Source organism: Syzygium oleosum, unplaced genomic scaffold (genome assembly GCF_021117445.2).
Source record: "Syzygium oleosum isolate NSW1041296 unplaced genomic scaffold, Sole_v2.1 Sole_v2.05, whole genome shotgun sequence".
Classification (NCBI taxonomy): Eukaryota; Viridiplantae; Streptophyta; class Magnoliopsida; order Myrtales; family Myrtaceae; genus Syzygium; species Syzygium oleosum.
The window spans coordinates 1,798,792-1,819,322 of record NW_026607489.1 but is presented as its reverse complement, the minus strand read 5'-3'; the positions used below and the strand labels follow the sequence as shown (position 1 = coordinate 1,819,322).

The 20,531-nt window shown below is 40.5% G+C and overlaps 1 protein-coding gene and 2 pseudogenes across 1 annotated transcript; all 3 read right to left on the bottom strand.

Annotated features, from left to right (window-relative positions):
* Positions 1 to 474: 474 nt before the first annotated feature.
* On the bottom strand, positions 475 to 4,130 carry LOC115664354 (30S ribosomal protein S9, chloroplastic). The gene is made up of 2 exons (XM_030586294.2): positions 3,696 to 4,130; positions 475 to 1,017 (listed from the first exon to the last, which is right to left on the bottom strand). The coding sequence occupies exons 1-2, from the start codon at positions 4,035 to 4,037 to the stop codon at positions 730 to 732; spliced, it is 630 nt and encodes a 209-aa protein (XP_030442154.2). The 5' UTR covers positions 4,038 to 4,130; the 3' UTR covers positions 475 to 729.
* A 6,413-nt stretch (positions 4,131 to 10,543) lies between these two features.
* On the bottom strand, positions 10,544 to 11,303 carry LOC130138156 (uncharacterized; annotated as a pseudogene).
* Positions 11,304 to 11,393: 90 nt separating this feature from the next.
* Positions 11,394 to 14,428, bottom strand: LOC115680895 (uncharacterized; annotated as a pseudogene).
* Positions 14,429 to 20,531: the final 6,103 nt, after the last annotated feature.

Below are 20,531 nucleotides of genomic sequence, written 5' to 3'. Positions count from 1 at the left end.
ACTGACATAATCTAGTCTATGTCACTTATCTAAGCCTTGATGAAGCAACCATAACCAGTTTCTGCGAGTATTTGCTAGTCCTGAATTACTTACAGCCAAAAGTATTACCTGTAAGTTGCCGGTAATCGTGGGATTTCTTGATTGCGCGAATCAATTGCCCTGAAAATAGAAGCTGGTTTTACTTCTAAGCAAAAAGCGTGCACATCAAGCACCATAATCTACTTCAGGCATATCATGTTTTACCAATTTGGGCTACAGTAGTAGTACTCGCAATTCGTCATCAATCCACTTCTTACATTCACCCCAATCAATACCATCCCCACTTAAAGTAAACAATCTGAGCCACCTCGAAAACCTTGCATCGAAAAAAGATGCTTTATCTCATTCATTCATTGAAACCCTCGAAAATAAGAGTAAATGAAGGAACCGATAATTTCAACTCAAGAAGAAAAAAGCAATAACCAAAGCAGAGAGTTACAAAAGAGAGCTTTATATCAACCATTGGATCAATGACACAGAAAGTTTCCACTCCGTCAAATTTCTAGTGTTGAAGGCTTGAAGCTGTCAACTGCCAAGCATTTGAACTATCCTTCTAAGTAGACAATGCATCCACAAAGTAACGCTACTGCTGCTATATTACAGGTGAACATGAATTTAAAGTTCAGGATTTTGAATAATCAATACAAAGCATAGTCCCAGCAAGCGATCCGCACAAAAAAATTTCGAACCTCAACGCTTGGAAAATTGAGGAGCTTTACGAGCTTTCTTGAGACCAACTTTCTTCCTTTCAACTACTCTCGCGTCCCTAGTCAAAAGTCCTTCCTTTCTCAAAGGCGATCTGTGGTCTTCACTCACCTTCAGCAATGCACGAGCAATGCCCAAGGAGATTGCTTGAGCCTGACCAGAGAGGCCACCACCATGAGCTTTAACGAACACGTCATAACTGGTTTCATAACCCAGAGAAACCAATGGTATTTTGACATATTGAAGCCACAATGGGTTGCCCTGAAGGTACTCCTGTGAACAATTCATATTTGCCCCATCACAAAGATGCTATGGCCATTAATAAACATTAAAAAGCAATGGAATTAACAGAACACATATTATCTCATTATCCAAAAAATAACTCAATAATCCACTGTGTAAGGCATTATACAATTGACTAAACCAGAAGCCATGACACCTTGTTATTCATACTGTTAGTAATCCAGTGCAGAAAGCTTTTTGAGGGAGATGGTCATACTTTCTAGGTTGATATATCATATTTCCATCAAGACAAATTTAACACGACCTTTCAAAAGTACCAAGAACAAAACGCACAACTTTTACCACTTTGATAAATTTAACACGACCTTTCAAACTTATTAAAAACAATGCACAATGTTTGGCACATGTGACAAAAGTAGCATATGTTAGTATCTAGTGCATGATCGGAAGGTCTAGAGCTTTATCCAAAAGGTCCTATTCTGGAAAATAAAAAGAATAAATCCAATACTTGTTTCCAGGAGGGAGAACTATTTATGCTTGTTTAGAAAAAATAATAGGATTTCAGTGTTATCATATACTGAGAACGACATTAAGATGAAAGTGGTCTGTATTCAAGGGGTTGAGAATGTGCTGGTACTAGCCGTAAATAGCTATCAACGCAGTGTGAGTCAGGGGTGGACAAGTGGACAACTTAATGATAAGAATGGACGGGGATACTAGAGGATGCTATTTTTGTCACAGTGGTAGGAGCTTGTGCCTTTTTTTGGTGCATTTGAAATGTCGTGTTAAATTCATCACAGTAGTAAAAGGCTGCGTTTCTTTCTTCTTCTTTTTTGGTACATTTGAAAGGTCATATTAAATTTATATAGTCATAAAATATTGTGCCCTTTTTTTTTTCTTTTGCACTCGGCCAAAGGTATTCACATGGTTCAAATAGGACACACGCACAAAAGAAGAAAGCAAGCATTGCAATTGGTGTAAACATAAACAGAAGATAGTACTCAAACAGCTATTTGTACAATTCAGATAGCTTAACTAAATGGCCTTAGACACGCTTAAAGAATTTCATTTAGAATCTCTCACCAAGAAGGCAGAAAAGAAGCACAAATCCCTCTTATAATCCTAACTAGTTGCAAAAAAAAATGCTCCACAATACGCTAAACAGCTTACATATTTCTACCAACAACAACAACAATAACCAGGCAGTTGTTTGATTTAGCGGTCTGTATAAGCAAAATTAAGACCTCCGACAGAAGCTCCTGGCCATATATTCATAAAACCAATTGGCAGATGGATATGGAAGAGGGCAAGGATTGAAGTCTAAACTCTCTAATCCAGAACTTATCCTGCAGTGAAACAGTTATCCCCAAGCGAAAAGGAAATAAGAAAAGTGGATCTCGAACAGACTGTGATGCAGATCTGCTTATTTGTAGGGATAGGAAACTGGTTCATCCGATATCAACAGAATCCAAAACATAGAAACTTCCCTTCCTTTTTCCCTCAACCTATGTTTCAATAGGTAATCTTGATAGTATCCTCACTTCATGTATCCACTCTCCTTTAATTATCGCACTTTTGCTTTTTATTGGTGATGAAGCAGCTCTTTGGACTTCGAGAAGACAGGAAAGGAGTTTTCTAGCTTCCCACACCCACTTGCCCCAGCAAATACAAAATCATGTGATGATTGAAGCAAGAAAGTTGACATAAAAGATGTGGAGAAATACAATGGACTATCATCAAGCCTATCTTCATCTACACCCCCACCCGTCCAGAACTTTGAACCTTCTAGAACATGGGAATGTGTTATTCCCCACTAAAGCTTCTCTACAGTATTCAAGTTCAATGAGCAGATGCCACCGTGATACAGTCTTTCCGCTTAGACGCTTACATGGAAAAATATAACCACAGCATTAAGCTCTTCCAATCATCCACCTCTCCATACTACCCATGTAAACTCACAGACTCCTATAGGCCATTCAGAAAGCTATTAACGTGCGATGGTCATTTTACATTGTAATATACTCAATTACTCAAGTCTCATTTTCCATGAAAGTCCTCTTAGATTCCAATGATGGGTCAAATACTTATCAAGCTCAAGGGGATTTACCCTTTTGCTCAAGGACCAAAAACTGTAAGAAGAGTTGAATTAGTCGGAAAAAGAGAGGAAGCTTAAGGAGAATTCACTCTCGTGTCAGAAGAATCAGCACTCACTTCTTCCCATGAAAGATCTAAAAACAAAAGGGTGAGAAAGTTATCAGTTGAGATAGGCAGGAGACCACAGTTAAAGGGCTTCATGTGCCATGGCAGCTACCTCAGGAGTTTTCCAGAGTGACACACATTTTCTAAGCAGTCAAACTGTCAAAGACACCACCCAATCACTATAAATTGTATATCGTCCCGCATCCGCATTCACGAGCAAAGCTATGGATTGCATCATGTTGAAGCTCACTTCACGTCAACAGATTAAAACAAACGGCACACGATGAGACAGAACTTAACAATTACTCCAAGCATCAAGTTCTTTTTCACAACAGGCAATAACCCGACTGAGCACTACAATTCTTCATCCCTGAACCCCTCCAAGGCTCCAAATCCAAAAGAGATGCTCGACACTCGACCTTCTCACGAAGGCAGACAAGATAAAAACGTACAAAAACACAACCATTTCAAGTCGGGCCGACCCAAATCAACGAAGCACCGGGATTTACCTTCGCGTCCCGATAATTGATGATGACTTTGCCGGTGCCCTCCTGCAGAACGACCCGGGCGATGGCGCACTTCCGGCGCCCGGTGCCGAAGATCGACTGGGCGGCGAACCCGCCGGGGAGCCGCGACTTGACGTACTTGCGGAGGTCCGCGGCCGCGGGCTCCGGCGACGGCGGGGCGGCGGCGGCGGCGGCGACGACGAGAGGGGGGGAGGGTCGGGAGGCGAGCGAGACGGCGAGGGGCTTGGGGCAAGGGAGGGCGAGGGCGGTGGGCTTGTGAGAGACCTGGGAGGAGAAGGAAAGAGAGGAGAGGGAGGAGGCGAGGGAGGATACGGTGAGCGCCATTATCTTCTTCTGGTTTCAGCGGAAGGCGAGCTCGTGTCCGGATAATATTTTGGTTCTTCCTTCCTGAAGAGGTTGCTGTTCTTCTTTGCTCGTTCCGTGTAAAAATGCTAGAATGATAAACCATTTGTCAATCATATTTTAACTTTTATTAGACAATGCTCCTTTTATTTCGTGAAAAATATTACATTAAAAGTTATTTTTCAGAAAAATAAAAATATTTTCCGGTATTTAGCTGAGACTTAAAGTGAATTGAAAAATATTTTTCATTGTTTGGTAAGGATGATCTCATTTGATTTTCCTAAATAGACACGCTCTATTTAGGCGCTAGTGACTTGCGCATGAGTGACCAAGGAACCCTACCATGGGCATCGAGCTCTCAAGCCCATATCCCTGATTCTTGGGCACGAAGGAAAATATTTTCTGCGAAATAAACGGAGCCTAAATATGAGAAGATCATAAAATTGTACAACTTAACATATCTCTTAGCATATTCATTTTTGTAACTTGATTTCGATATACTTAATATGACCGCGGCACATAAATATAGCTTGGCACATCAAAAGCCTGTTAAGGCTCCGTTTATTTTGCGAAAAAATGAATTGATTTGGAAAATATTTTCTTGAAAATGATCGCCTATATCACTTGAAAAATTAGTCCGTTAAAATATTTTCATTTTCAACAATAATTTACAACTAAATATCATCGTTAAGAATAAATATTTCGTTTAATCATTTTTGTGAGTGATATAAGCGGTCATTTTTATGAAAATATTTTTTAAATTATTCATTTTTCGTGAAATAAACCCTCTATAAGACCATGTGGACTTGATGGTAGATCGTGGAAAAAAGATTTTGTTTTCGAATGTCAAGCCACAAATTGTCCTTGAACTTTGACCCAATATGTAATGTGGTCTCGAATTTTTAATTTGTTCAATATGGTCTCTGAACTTAAGCCCAATGTGCAATATCGTCCCTAAACTTTTGGTAGATGTTCAAACTAGACCCTCCTGGACTATATAAAAATGTTCAATATTTTTCCTGAACTTAAATTAATGGAATGATAACATTAGATTTTTTCATATAATTTATGGACAAGTTCAAACATTTACCAAATATTCAAGAATCACGTTACATATTGGGTCAAAGTTCATAGACCATTTTATCATTATCTCTATCTTTTTCGAATCACGACATGTTGTTGCCAATCAAGTGTAGATTTAGGTGATAACAAGCCGGAGCAAATTGTCTAGTCAGTATTTGGGCAGGTTAATAGACAAAGACGATAATCGTAAGTTTTGGACTTGAGAATGATCTACCACCAATTGAGCCTCAGCGCTGGTCGCAATTCGTATAGAATAGCCCAAAGCTCTATATTAGCGATTCTTGAGTTACCTAGGGCTTGGCACCGAGTCGTGCAAGCTCAGCAAATTATCTTGTCGAGCCTAGGCACAACCTGTAAGACTAATTGGCCGTGTTAACCCGAGCCGAGACCTGGCATGAGTGGCCCGAGCCCTTTTTCTTTCAAATTACTTTAATTGCTCCTTGAGGAGGCCGCCGTCTCAGTCCCTATGGTGGAACTCGTCGTATTGGATCAACATGAGTTATGACATTATTTCGCCGAAATTACGTCCGCAATGAAATATCTTTCGCCGAAAATCGTTCTTCGATTTTTCATAAGAAGACAGATTATGTGGTGACTCCGGATAGGAAATATCACAAGTACACAAGGTAATCGGCAATTTCACTTCAAATGGAATTAAATGTACACGAAATTTGCAACAATTTAATTGATAACAAAGCTCGAGAACATAAAGATGAAATGTTGGAATTCAATCAACGGTGAAGATCTGAAAACTAAAGTTAAGATACATGCCGGAATATAATCAACAATGAAGTTTATGGGACTACAACTATAACTACAGTGTAGAATTTGAAAGATAACTAAAAGATAACAAGTGTTTTGTGTGTTGTGTGAGGGCTATGAAGAGTACGATATGATATGACTGTTTAAAGTTTACAATCGACGGTTACGAATGAAGCTTATAAATGGAGGTTACAAATGGTTATCGAAGAGTTATATTGACAATTGTATTGACTCCACTATCTTGGTGGTTTCTTTATTCCACTACGTTAACGGTTACTTTTTTTATGGATGCATCCAATTGTCAACTCCGCTATTTGTCAATTCTTTAGGTTGTCGATTCCTTCAAGCTATTGATTCCCTCGTTCATAAATAACCAAATGCTGCTCTCATCGACTAAGTCTGTCACTTGTCGATAATAATAAAAAATTGATCATCTTTTTGGTGTAAACAAATGCCCCTTTTAAGAAGAATGGAATGATTGATCAATCATTCGATTCTTTTAAATTAGATAATAAGAAATCATCGGGTGCCCTCTTGTCATCAGCAAATTTAATTTTATTCTTGCTTAATTATCTTTGTGAGATTGATTATCTAACTCCTATTTTTCAATGAAAGGCACGTTTTGTGTAAAGTCTTCATGTGACCCTTTATCTTTGTCCAGTAGTTACTCATACTTAGACATTCTCGTTGCTAATTGGACTAAATTGGCAAAATTTTGGCCTTCGAATTTTTCTCTAAAATTAAATTTCAATCCACTGAAAGCCAAATTTGTGAATTCTTTCTCGGCAAGTGTAAGGCATCTATTTCTAGCCCTCTTGAATTGAACAATAAATTAATCGACTAACTCATTATTGTACTAATAAATTTTGGCTAAATTAGCAATCAAAATTTCAAGTATCATTCTATAAAACTGAGAATGGAATTATCTTTCCATATCAGCTCAAGTATGGATTAAATTAGGAGATAAATTCGTATGCTAAGTAAGGCAGTTTTTGATCAAGACAAAGGGAACAACCTAAATCTCAAGAATGCATATGATCCTAGCTCCCCACAATGGGCAATAAATCAACCAATGTGTTTGGTAGTCGATTGATTATCTTCACCGGTGAAAACAATGAAGTCAGAAGTTTTGAATTCTCTTAGGTAAGGTAGGTGTCAACCCAATAAGGATGTAGCTTTCTATATACTAGCGTGACTATTCCTCTATTGTCACATAATTATTGTAATACGAGTTCAGCCACTTGATCGGGATTCACAAGTTGACAAACTTGCCCTTGCTGCCCCCTAGGTTCAGGGTAGATAGGTGGATAGACTTGACCTTCCTACCCTCTAGATTCAGGACAAATAAGATTTTCGAGCTTTTGTAAAATCCTCACTGGTGGTGGGATCATTTGACCTAAATTATTTTATTGTTCAATTGACTAAGTGGAGGAACATACCCAGAAAACTATTGTATTGGGTTGGATCAATATGAACTGATTTGATGTCCCGGCCATGGAGATGACACCGTTGATTGCATTGACGACCATCAACCTGTTCACATCAGAGATATGTGTCGCTATGTGATTTGCCATCTTATTTTGCTATTCCTCAAACAGCCTCTTCATGGCAACCACCAAAGTGGTTTTGGTGCTAATTCTCTCATTTGCTCCTTTGTAAAGTGTTGCAAGATTTTCACGTTGCCCCTCCGTCTTGGCTCTCTATTGGAGCGGTTGAGGTCTCGGATTGGGTAGTCGCATCATCGAGTTTGTTACCCTCAACATGATCAAGATTCAACTGATTCCTGGCATAAGGACATTAGAAATGCCAAAAGTGATGTACGGCACTTACTTTAGTGCCAAAAATTTTCACCAAATTACTTCAGTGCCTCCAACAAGAAATTCTAGCCAAAATGATTACGTGGATTTTATAATTAAATATTTTATGTGACTTGGCATTTTTTATATATTAAAAACGAGTCAATCGTCATATTTTTATATTGAAAATCGAGTCGCATATCTCCTCCTTGCTCGTCCTTCTATTGCTCTTAATCGCAGAGTTGGGCTTCTATCATCGGATCTTGCTGATCCGCTCTAATCAGCATCGCATCTAGCACCTCATCTTCTCTCCCGGTAGGAAAAAAAAGACATCCACGAACTCTCATTTTTATGCAACAGACATCGAATTAGGTCTCTCTAGGGCACTGCTGTTGCCGAGGTCTCCTTCTCAGTGTGTCCAGCGCTCCAACGATATCCAACTCTTCTTTCTCACTTGTCTCTTCTGTCATAACCCTCCTCATCGCCGATTTGAGTCTAGGTGGAGTTGTTACGATCACCGTTGAACACTATCCGACACCATTTTTCTTCATTACCTTATGGCGCTAAATCTACCCTGTTTCACTTTGTATTTCAACCGAGAGGACTCAAACTGAATAGCATTGAAGTAGTTATTGATGAATTGGTCTGGATTTCTACTGATGTAATATTATGGAATTGGATCGTTGCTCTAGTTTTGCATATAAGACCCTCACCTGAGACGCTCACCATATGTTCGATGAAATGCTACAATCAAATTTGCATAAATTTGTCAAGATTCTACATTAATTGGAGTGTGTTTCAACATGTCTCGTGTGGTTAATGCTTCTCATTAACTTGAGCGCAATTTCTACTATATTCCGCTGTTACCGAACACAAGCTCAACCTGCCTTTGTATTGTTTGTGGTTGTATTCACTAAATTGGATGATCTTCCATGGTGAGCATTGGCGAGAAAATTGAATGGAGGCCACCTGTGTGCACATCACCAAACATCTAGGTGATATCCTGAAATAATTTTTATGGGAGGGTCGATGTTGGGGATCAACTTCTTCCACGCCTCCAAAAACGTGTGTCAGCCATCTACGCCATCGAGACATCTTCCACAGAGAAGGGGCAAGGCATGTCCCTTTTAGCGTGCACATGGCAACGATTCTGTGCTCGGGAACTGATTCTACTCAGAAATGATTCTTTTTTATTCTGTACTCGGGAACAATTTCTAAGCATTTGAAGGCGTTTGGTAACTGCCCAAAATTTCTATTCCTGGAATAGAAAAAGAACAGAAATGCGTTTGGTAACTGCAGAAAATTTCTATTCCAAATTTTTTTCAAGTGCTTTTTAGAACTTGGTATTTAATTCTTGTAAGTGAAGGAAACATGGTGAACATGGTGATATGTATATAGTTGGTATATACATGGTGATATGTATAAATATGATGAGTGGTACTTGAACTCAAGTCATGCGCACCCACAGAATACACTGCTCCACTATTGTCCTTCACCTTGATGCTCGAAGAACCTGGAGTTAGAATGGAAACACTACTGCAAATCCAAATATTAGGTGAGTGCTTATATTGAAGGCTTTAAGATGAATCTAATCTAAATCCTTTTCGTTTTTTTCTTTATGGGGAAAATTTTTGTGGATCTTTTATTAGTTAAAACTTTAGGTATCACAAAGAAGTGCTGGTAGGAACTTATGTAAGTCCAACTTCCCCCTAAGCAACTACCTAAGCAATCTGGTATAAACAATTTTGACTGGATTAAAATTGCATCTTGAGTTACTAGATTTTTCGTTGATCGACTCATGTCATGCCATCAGTAAAGTACATGTAATGAAACAAAAGGAAATGACAAAAGTTGTAAAAACTACAGGATATGTTATTCTGTGACTGCATCGCATAAAAATTGCAAAAAGCTATTCAAATTACCAGTCTAGAAGGATGACAAAGCATCTAGCCAGAGACAAAGACACATCTCAAATTAACGTGTAAGAAAAAAAAAAGGACCAGTCACTCCATGCACTAGAAAAAATGGAGGACAATGAATAACAGTTTGATCCATGACAAGTTAACCGACAAGACGTCAGTTATCCAAGATAAAGGCTTAAGTTGTACACAGTGGAAACTTGCATATGAATGTAAACAAGAGAGGCACACAAAAACTCAAGACACATAAGGATCCTCTCCCATCGTTATCTAGTATTTAAAAATAATATTACAAAAGTCGGAAACACAAATCATGGAATGTCGGGCAGATTGTAATCCCTTGCCATTTATTTGTAATGCTTTTCCTAAGCATGCTTATCTCAACTACTTGCTCATGTGATGTATCATCTGTAACCTCTACTTCTCTAGCTCCAAACGGGTACAATGGAGGAAAAGTTTTTGTCCATCATGTCCTGGCCACGAATGTAATTATGGATAGCATAACATGCAATCACAATAAGTGCTTGCTTTTTAATTGTAAATGGAGGCATGTGTTTCAAAATGGTGAAGCGATTCTTTAATGCCCCAAATGATTTCTTAATGACATTCCTTAGTGAAGAGTGCCTATGGTTAAACAATTCTCTTGCTATTCTTGGCCGTCTTCCATGCCCCTATAATCGTTCAAATGATACCGTTCACCTTTAAACGGCGTTAAAAATCCCGGAAGTGATGCATAACTAGAATTTACCACGTAGTATTTGTCTATAACATGGTATATATAAATTTGTTATGATATGCAACCATAATACAATCATAAAGAAAGTTTTCTCTTATAGACAAAGCAAATACCTAGTGGTGATCGAGGAAATTGCAGTCAATGAGTCTCAAGTGCTACCGAAAGCACTCGACAATCGTTGGCAGATCCTTCTCACCCAGAATACACGAAAGTAAACTTCATATCAAATGAATAAACACACAGCACATTCTGGGTGGTATTCCCTTTCCTACCTCTAAATGGAACCTGCTAAGACACAGGGACGGAAGCATTGATATGGGTGTCATCAATAGCACCTACGCAGCCCTGTGCATTTATGAAAATCTAATGTTATACAAGATTATCAACTACATGTACTTGATAGTGTAAACTCTAAAAATAAAAATCATACCTTGAAGTATCGTTCATGATTAGGATCCATAAGAATTTCCTGTGGGACAACATCAAAGGACGTTGGTTTGATAACCTCATTTGAGAGTTTGAGAATTGCTTTCAACACTATATTAAAATACTTGCTAATTGTTTCTCTTGAACATTAGAATCTCTTACATAAATCTCTATTGGAATTATTGTGACAAACCATAGATAAGAAGATCCCAACTTGTTCATCTATCCTAACAAATCGACTATATTTCAACCAATCTTTTGCCCTCATTAATTCACATAGGTTCAGAAAAACATATCTCTCCATCCTAAAGGCTTCATATATTCTATCTGAATGTCCATAAACAATTTCCCTTATCCATTCAGGGCATGATAGTTTACTGTCCCTAATAGGTTCTTTTGTATGCATGGACATGTCCTCCACAACGATGCACAACCATGCTATCAATATGTGAACATCATCATCATTCAAGAATTGTTCATCTGGATCTACTTGTCCATTAGACACACTATTTGATCCCCCTTCCATAGTACTTATATCATCACACAAATACAAGAACATTAATATAGATATGTCAAAAAAAAAAATCAATAACAACCAATAACATAAGTCATAGAGTGAAAGCAAACCAAATATATAAATAGCACCCAAACAGTTTGTCGTACCTATAGCACCACAAAAGTACAAGAGTCTCGAGATCAATATCTCTAAAAACCAAATATCAAGTACTAAGATAAGTCATACAATCAAATGAAACCCCACACAATCCTCAGTACATTTCCCAACATCTACTAAAGAGATTGAAGAAGTGCATTTTTCCATTCAGCTGGGGTTTTGATGAAAGCCTCCCTCCATGTGGCACTAACACATGCTCGTTCCACTGCTTTGCTGTAAAGATCTGGTCCCAAGTCAGGCATACTAAGTAGGCTATCAATAACAACGGATATGGAGAAGTCCATAGGTGGTTGTGTGACCTGTGAGGTGGTAGAGCCACTCGCAAATTGACTTGTCTTAGTTATGATCAGCTCCTGTGTAGCATTGCAAGTGTCAACAATGCAAAATGAGGTATTCTTTCTTCTTCTCTTGGCATTTGGAGTCCTATCCAATTTGTTCTTGTCGTGAACTGGATCAGCACTATTGCTGGATGTAAAGACTGTCTAATCAATGTGGTGATCACTTAAGTCCTCTGGAGCACCGTCTGCATCGCCACCACCATTGTCACCTTCCTCTGACACCATCAAATCTTCGGCATTTCCTATGGCATGATCCCCAGTAGCATATGTACCACCAAATACAATACATAACTCAGGATACTGGGGAAATCCATCCTTCTTGAACTTTGTCCATTCACTATTATCCTGCAATTTTCACAATAATGACATATCAACAACATAATCAAACATTTTAGAACTTACATCTACAATGACATCAAAATAATCAAAAGTTAAAAGATACCTTGACGTGAGATTCCCAAATACTTGGATTGTCGACAACTACAGTTTTATTCACATCATCCCAGCCAAATCCGGATTGCAAAAGAAGCTTCTTAAAACTACCATACTATTTTCTTAGTTTGTTCACCTTATTCTTCAACTGAAGTAGGGTATATTGGCATCCTGATTGTTTAATAAATTCAGCTTGGATATTATTCCACCCAACTTTGTTGTAAGTACAAGATGTGAGATTTCCCTTTTTGACCTCCTCAACCAACAAACTTACAAACAAGTTGATTAAAGGCTCGGTCCACTTTGCATTGAATATCTCTTTCTGAGATGCCATGTAACCTTGATAGGTTGAAAATCATATGAGTCATGCATTAAATCAATAACATAGTCATGTAAAAGTTACAAGCAACACACGCAACCATTCTCAAGAGAAGCAGCAGCACGAGAAAATAGTATAACACTCATGCTTCAAAAGATACCCATTATTGAAACACTTGGAATATGATGCATGAAGACAGAGGATTGCATATTAGGACCTTATAAAAGATAATCCTGTTAACAAGCTCACACAGAATATCACCAATACATGACCATTGAAATAGATAAATAATGCAATTTTGAGAATTTATCACCTCTACCATTGTTACGGAATAGCCATTGCAAAAGCAGTAAAACCTACATTTTGTAGACAACACCATGTCACGTTTTGTTATCTTGTAAAACAGGCTGAGACAGTCATGATTGTAGTTTAGTAGGAGCAGCTGAACTCCCCAAAAGGTGAGATTTTCTGGTCATCTAAGAAGTTAAGTGACAAAATTGCAAAATAAATGGACTCTGGATTCACCTACTCCTTTATGGACCGATTTTTAAGCCCTTGAATTACAGAGTACGGAAAAATGCCAAAGAAACTTTTTGTACAACCCATGTCTTCCTATGATGGAAAGAGATGAAAAAAAGTTCTAGCATTCCAATCCCTTGATCCAACGATGTTCTTGTCAACATATAACTCACTGTAAAGATACTTCAGGTACAACAAGCTTGCTCACTAACAACTATTGAAAAGTACACCCAAACAGCAGTGCAAATTCAGTCTGCCTGCCTACACACTAGAATGTTAATACTTCTAATGGTCTTCTTATGCGCATACTGCATGATATAATGCACCTACAGAAGTAATACAGATTGTCCACCATGGATAACCACAAGAAAGTCTGCCTTGGCCCTGTCAGCAGTCCACAAGATTATTGGCAATTTCATGAAGTTAACATAGTATTGTCATACCGCATTCCAACCCAAGGACCATAAGAAAAGCTCACATATCAATGAAACCTTTTTAACAAATGGTTCCTCTTGTTTTCTTTGCTTGGCATAACAAATGGCTCCATCAATCTCCAACTAATAATAATCAGAACTAGAACAGTGAAGAGAGAAATCATTTCAACAACAGGTGAGGATTTTACCTTTGCGAATCAACTTGGACAAATTAAAGAAAGCAATCGACAGAAGCATGGAGCTGAATCCAGGTGAAATGAACTTCTACTCAAATTGACTATTCACCAATCAGCCTGTCCAATCTGATGAACAAAAACAAAAGAACCATTTAATAAATGAAAATCACCCCCCCAATGCAAAAAGGATCGCCGTTGTGAAAAGCAACAGAAAATTAACACGAGACAATTACCAATGACCAATACCATATCACCATAGTTGCATAAAACAACCTCAGAAGTTAGAAAAAGAAAAAACTGGAAATGGAACCAATCGTGCAATCGACGAGGAAAGTTCAGGTTTTGAGGAAAACCCAAGATTACAACATGCAAAATGTGAAGTGGGCAGGCGTCAAAAAATGGGAAATTTATGAAATTTGAGGCAACATATTGAATCTGCGGAGATTCAGAGCCACGCAAAATAAGCAGACGCAGGGTCAAGATGGTGTTCTCACCAATTTGGGGGGAGGGATTAGAGTTCACACAAAGGAACAAAATGGTTGAGATGTGACCCGGAGAGGCTAACGCAGGTGAGGACGATGTTGGCTCGCAAGCCTCGCCATCGCCCAGATCGGCGAGCGTCGCTGCAGCCCTCGCCGATCTGGGCGACGGCGTCCCTCCATAGTTGCAAGTCACAAACAAGGACTCACCTCGAACGAGAAGGAGCAGCCTCGTCAGTGAAGGATTAGTAGCTGTGAACTCCACGAGTAGAATGAGCTCTAGACAGGAGAAGAAACTGATTTTGCCTTGTTGTTTTTTATTCGTTTTTTTGTTCCCAGAATAAAAAGCTACTTTTTTTGCTTATTGATTCTATTCCAAAACTGATTCTGGGAACAAATTTTTGCAAATTTGTGCTAGCGAACAAAAAGTTTACCAAACGTATTTCTGTTCTAAAACTGATTTTGGGAACAAAAGAATAGAAATTTTCACTGTTTGGCAACTTGCCAAACGGGCCCTTAGCATTAAAGTGGGGAAAATTACCAAAAAAGTCCTAAACCTTTTGCAGTTGTGCCAATTCAATCCTAAACCTTTTGCAATTCAGCCAATTCAGTCCTTTTAGCCGGCCGGAGCTGACGTGGACACCGGCCGGCGCTGACGTGGACGCCGGCCGGTGACGTGGCAATATTTTAATATTTTTTTCGAATTTTTTTTCCTTTCTCTCTTTTTTTTTTCTTTTCCTTCTTCCCCCTGGCCAGTCCGGCCAGGGGGAAGCTCGCCGGCGAGGTCCACTGGGGAGGCTTGCTGTCGCCGGGCAAGTCAAGGCGACCTCGCCCAGCCTCGCCACGGCTGTGTGACGGCGAGGGCAGAGCTCGCCCAGCCATGGCGAGCTCCGCCTTCGTCGGTCCTCGCCAGTGCCGACAAGGGCGAGCCTCGTTGTCGCACAGCCACGGCGAGGCTTGACCTCATCAGATTTGGGCGAGGTTGCCTTAGCCGGCCGCTCGCCATGGCCGGGCGAGCTCGACCTCGCCGGATCTCGGGCGAGGTCGCCCTCGGGCCGCTCGCCATAGCCGGGCGAGGGCGACCTTGCCCGGATACTGGCGAGGTCGAGCCTCGCCTGGCTGTGCAACGGCGAGGCTCGCCCTCGTCGGCAGACCGGGCGAGGACCGGCGAGGCGGAGCTCGCTATGGGCCGGGCGAGCTCCGCCAGCGCCGCCGCTGGGCGAGCTGGGCGATGCCGAGCTCGCCCAATGGCGGCAAGGGCAGAGCTCGCCCAGCCATGGCGAGCTCCGCCCTCATCGGCCCTCGCCGTCGCACAGCCATGGCGAGGCTGGGCGAGGTCGCCTCGCCTTGCCCGGCAACGGCGAGCCTCCCCAGTGGATCTCGCCGGCGAGCTTCCCCCTGGCCGGACCGGCCAGGGGGAAGAAGGAAAAGAAAAAAAAAAGAGAAAGGAAAAACAAATTCGAAAAAAATATTAAAATATTGCCACGTCACTGGCCGGCGTCGGCCGGCGTCCACATCAGCGCCGGTTGGCGTCCATGTTAGCTCCGGCCGGCCAAAAAGATTGAATTGGCTGAATTGCAAAAGGTTTAGGACTGAATTGGCAAAAAAAAAAGGTTTAGGACTGAATTGGCACAACTGCAAGAGGTTTAGAACTTTTTTGGTAATTTTCCCCATTAAATTGAGTACCATACACAATTTTTAGCACTTCTAGTGTCCTTCTACCTTGATTCCTTGTTCTAACCATTATACTTCCTCAAATCAGCCAACCGGTTCCATCGGGCATGCCAAAAAGATATTTCAATACCTTTCATCGAAAATCGTTCTTCAGTTACTTTATTAGAGGAGATAGATTTTGTAGTGACTTTGGATGGAAAATATCACAAGTACACAAGAAAACTGATAATTTCACTTAAATTGAACTAAAAGTACATAAATTTTTCCGGAATTTAATCGACGGCGAATCCCGAGAGCAAAGATTCTAGAAGATATGAAACTATAGCTAAGATACACGCCGAAATTTAATTAATGACGAAGTATCTAGGAACTACAACCATAACTACAATGCAAATATCGAAAGATAACAGTTTTCTTTTAGCTGTGAACGGGGGGTTGGGGGGCGGGGAGATGTGTCTATTTAAATGCTACAATCTAAAGTTACCAACGGAGTTACAAACAGTTACTGAAAAGTTACATTGACAGTTACACGAACTCCACTCCCTTGATAGTTTCATCAACTCCACTATTTTGGCGGTTGCTTTTTTTCATTACGTTGACGATTACTTCTCCAACAATTGCATCCTATGGTCGAATCCACTATTTATCGATTTCTTCAAGTTGTCAATTCCTTAAAGCTGTTCATTTCCTCGTTCATAAATGACCAATTGCTACTCTCATCGACTAAGTTTGTCACTTGTCGATAATAACCAAAATTGATCATTTTTTAATGTAAACAGACAAACATATTCTAAAGCCAACTCAACGCTAATATCTGTTCCACTTGCACCTCCTCAACCATTCCCAAATTCTCATAATATGCGAAAAAAGAGAGTTTTGAGCCCCTCCGACTTGAACCTCGAATCCAAGACTAGGGATGACAAGAAAACAAATGGAATGTCCTTGTAATATTTGAGTAATTTTGCCTTCATGGCCACTATTGTTACATTAAAAAGGGATCACCCTCCTTGTTCGTCAATAAAACCCACATCATGTATAGAAACGGAATGGCTCAGTTGCTTGACAAATAATTGCTAGTGCTCAAAGCATTCGTCGCATCATTGAGAACTTGTAACAAATCCCTAAAGATTTCAGCAACCCTCCAATTTTGTTATATCAATGGCATGGGAGACGGGCCTTTTCGCTGTGAGAGGTAGAGTAGAGCGTCAATTCACCCATTCCCTTGCATTTTGAATACCACCTCGTTTTTTGATGGGTTCTGGGGGGGCAAATGCTACCTGCTATGCCACAGACACTCTTTTCTCTAGGAAGAGCTTCCCTCTACCCAATGGGGTAGCTTAGCTCAAGGAAAACCCTAAAAGCTTCACATCCAACTCTCTTCACTCTTCACTCGGAAATGATTCCCTCTACCTTTGAGGGTATTTCAGCCAAGCTTCGAACACTCTTGTCCAACCCTAAGATCACTCGCTGAAGCCGGATCTCTTTGGTGAAGGCGTGCAACCCTAGTCTTGCCCAGTTCGGAGTCCTAGAGCTGTGGTGGTTGTCGTTCACTCCAATGGAGCCGGGGGAAGACGTAGATCAGAGGTTAGCCTTGCTCTGCAAAAGATTAGGAAGATTGTGGTCAGACAAAGTTACCAAGAATGCGGAAGGTATTCTAGCTTCAGCAAAAGGTAAGGATGGGAGTCTTACTCTGATAGGGCATCTATTAAAAAACCCAAAGATAAACTTTCAAGCTCTCCAAAACACAATGAGGAGAGCTTGGCGAGTAGAAAGTGCAGAGTTCACACCATTAGAGTAGGGTATATTTGCTATAACCTTTGAATCCCAAGCTGTGAGGAATAGAGTCATGGACCTTGGTCCATGGTCTTTCATGAATAATCTCTTGATCTTGAAACCATGGGAACCAAACACCACTGCTTTAAGCTATAAATTTGATTCATGTGACTTCTGGGTACATATTCTGGGGCTTCCTTTCGAGTGGCTTTCGGTGGAAGTAGTTCGCGAAGTAGCTGGAAATATAGGTCAGTGCAAGAAGTAAAAATTGAAACAAGAGGTATGGTGTCGTATGGTAGGGTACGAGTGACATTGGATCTCAACTTATCCCTTGCAGTCCGGCATGCTTGCTGAAAATGAAGGGAAGAAAATTTTTCTGGACTTTAAATATGAGAGGCTCCCTTTCTTTTGTTTCTCCTGTGGGAAAATAGGGCATTACGTTTCTGACTGTGAGGAGTTGCCATTTAGTGTTGAAAATGTGAACTTAGAGGAGGACAAACTGTTCGGCCCTTGGCTGAAGGCTGAAATAAATAGTAACAGTCCCTTTCGGAAGTTATTTCATGGCAAAGACTTAGTACAACCTATGGAAGAAGAAAGTATTCCAGAGACACCAACCCATTCTGGACAAATGGTAATCTATGAGGCGAGCAGCTCGGGCCACATCCAGCATACCCAACAAAATTAGGAGGACAAGGAAAAAACCAAACCCACTGGAAGGAGCAGTTCAGAAGATCAGAGGGAGCAACTGGTAAAATTTCATGACATCTCGGCGGATGACCAAGGACTTCCCAAAGAACTTAACCTGATCATGGCTCAAGCTTGCTCCAACAAAAAGAAGCTAAGAGGTATGAAAACTCCAGCGCGGAAGAAGACCAGAAGGTTCAGTCCATATAATTCTCAAGGGGACAAACAGTTACTATTAGATGAAGATCAACTACTGGAAACGCCAATCAGGGTTGCGGAAGGTACCGGAAAATGGGCTGTGGTGGCTAGCCCTAACAAGCCACCGGAGCCATTATGAAAATCATAAGTTGGAATTGTCAAGGGTTGGGCACACCCCTGACAGTCCAATACTTGAGAGCACTTGTGGCTCAGGAAAGGCCCGACTTGTTTTTTCTTATGGACACTAAAAATCAAGAAGACAGGATCTAAGGGGTAAGGAGGTTATTGAATTTTGATGAATGTTTTGTTGTCAATCCAATGGGACCGAGGGGTGGCTTAGCAATTTTGTGGAATATTCCGGCGGCACTATCAAACTACACGCTTCATATGCAGTTATAGATATTGAATGCGAAGAGGAGATCTATAAAACAAAGATGCAAGTCACTTTTGTTCATGCACCATCTACGTTCAAAGAAAGAACCAAAACGTGGGATGAAATCTATAGAATTAGCCAGAGAAACCAGCTGCCTTGGGTGTGCTTGGGGGACTTCAACGAAATAATGTATCATTGGGAGAAGGTGGGCAAAAGACTAGCAGAGCACTACATACTTCATGCATTTAGGGAGTTTTCTGCATAGCTGTGAATTAATGGACCTAGAAAGCAAGGGTTGTGCATATACATGGTCTAATAACCGAGAAGGAGTTGAGCTGGTGAAGGAAAGACTTGATAGAGCAGTTAGCACCATGAGTTGGAGATTACAATTCCCGGAGGCAAAAGTTTATGCATTACCAGCTGTGGGTTCAGACCATAGCCCGATCCTAGTAACTATCCTTCCAGCCAGCACAAGAAAAAAGAAGAATTTCAGTTTCGAAGCATATTGGTTAGAGGATGAGGAATGCAGAGAGGTAATAAACAGGGCATGGAAGTCTTCAACAAGCACAAACCAGGCCTTGTAATTAAGATGAGAAAGGCGGCTGCAGCTCTACAAAGATGGAGTAAGGGGGAATTTACGAATGGGCAGGGGAAAATAAAGCTCTTAATGGAACAAATTCAGTCCATAACAAATCTGCAAACTACAGGGAAGGATAGAGTACAACTTCAAAAGTTGAGGGATGAGGTTCAAAGGCTATGGAGTCAGGAGGAAATGTATTGGGCAATGCGCTCGAGGATTAATTGGCTCAAGTAGGGGGACCAAAACACTAAGTTCTTTCACGCATCTACTATACAGAGGAGACGGAGAAACAAAATTTCAATGCTGAAGGATAATATAGGTAACTGGACCCGTGACCAAGAGCGATTAAAGACGATGACCTATGACTTCTTTAGGATCTATATACCTCAGTTGGTCAAAGACAATTTTCTCCAATACTTCAACATTGCACTTGTATAGTAAAGGAGGTAACAAACACTAGGCTACTTGAGGAAGTTACAATAGAGGAAGTCAAGCAAGCAACCTTCCAACTTGGTTCTTCGAGGGCCCCAGGTCCGGATGGTTTAAATGGACAATTCTTTCAATACTACTGGGAAGAAATAAAGCAGGACGTAGTATCAGAGGTCAGAAACTTCTTTCTTAATGGTGTGCTAGATCCTCAATTGAACAGAACACTTATCTCCTTGGTGCCAAAAGTGAAAAACCCAGAGAAGCTAGAAGAATTTAGACCCATAAGCTTGTGCAATTTCGCATATAAGATCATTGCAAAAGAACTAGCAAACAAACTGAAACCATGGCTTCCAGAGTTTATAGAAGTGGAACAGAGTGCCTTTGTAGGAGGACGGCAAATCCAGGATAATATCTTAGTAGTCCAGGAAGTCTTGCATCAAATAAGGGTACGCAAGCGAAAACGCAAATTCCAGGCTGTCTTAAAGTTAGATATGCAAAAGGATTATGATCGGATTGAATGGGACTTTCTAAAGGCTTGTATGCTAACAATGGGGTTCAATGAAAGATGGGTTAACTTGATTATGCAATGCGTTACAACAACATCCCTGAGTGTCAAACTGAATGGGGAACACTTGCCCTACTTCCAACCCACAAGAGGAATAAGGCAAGGCGA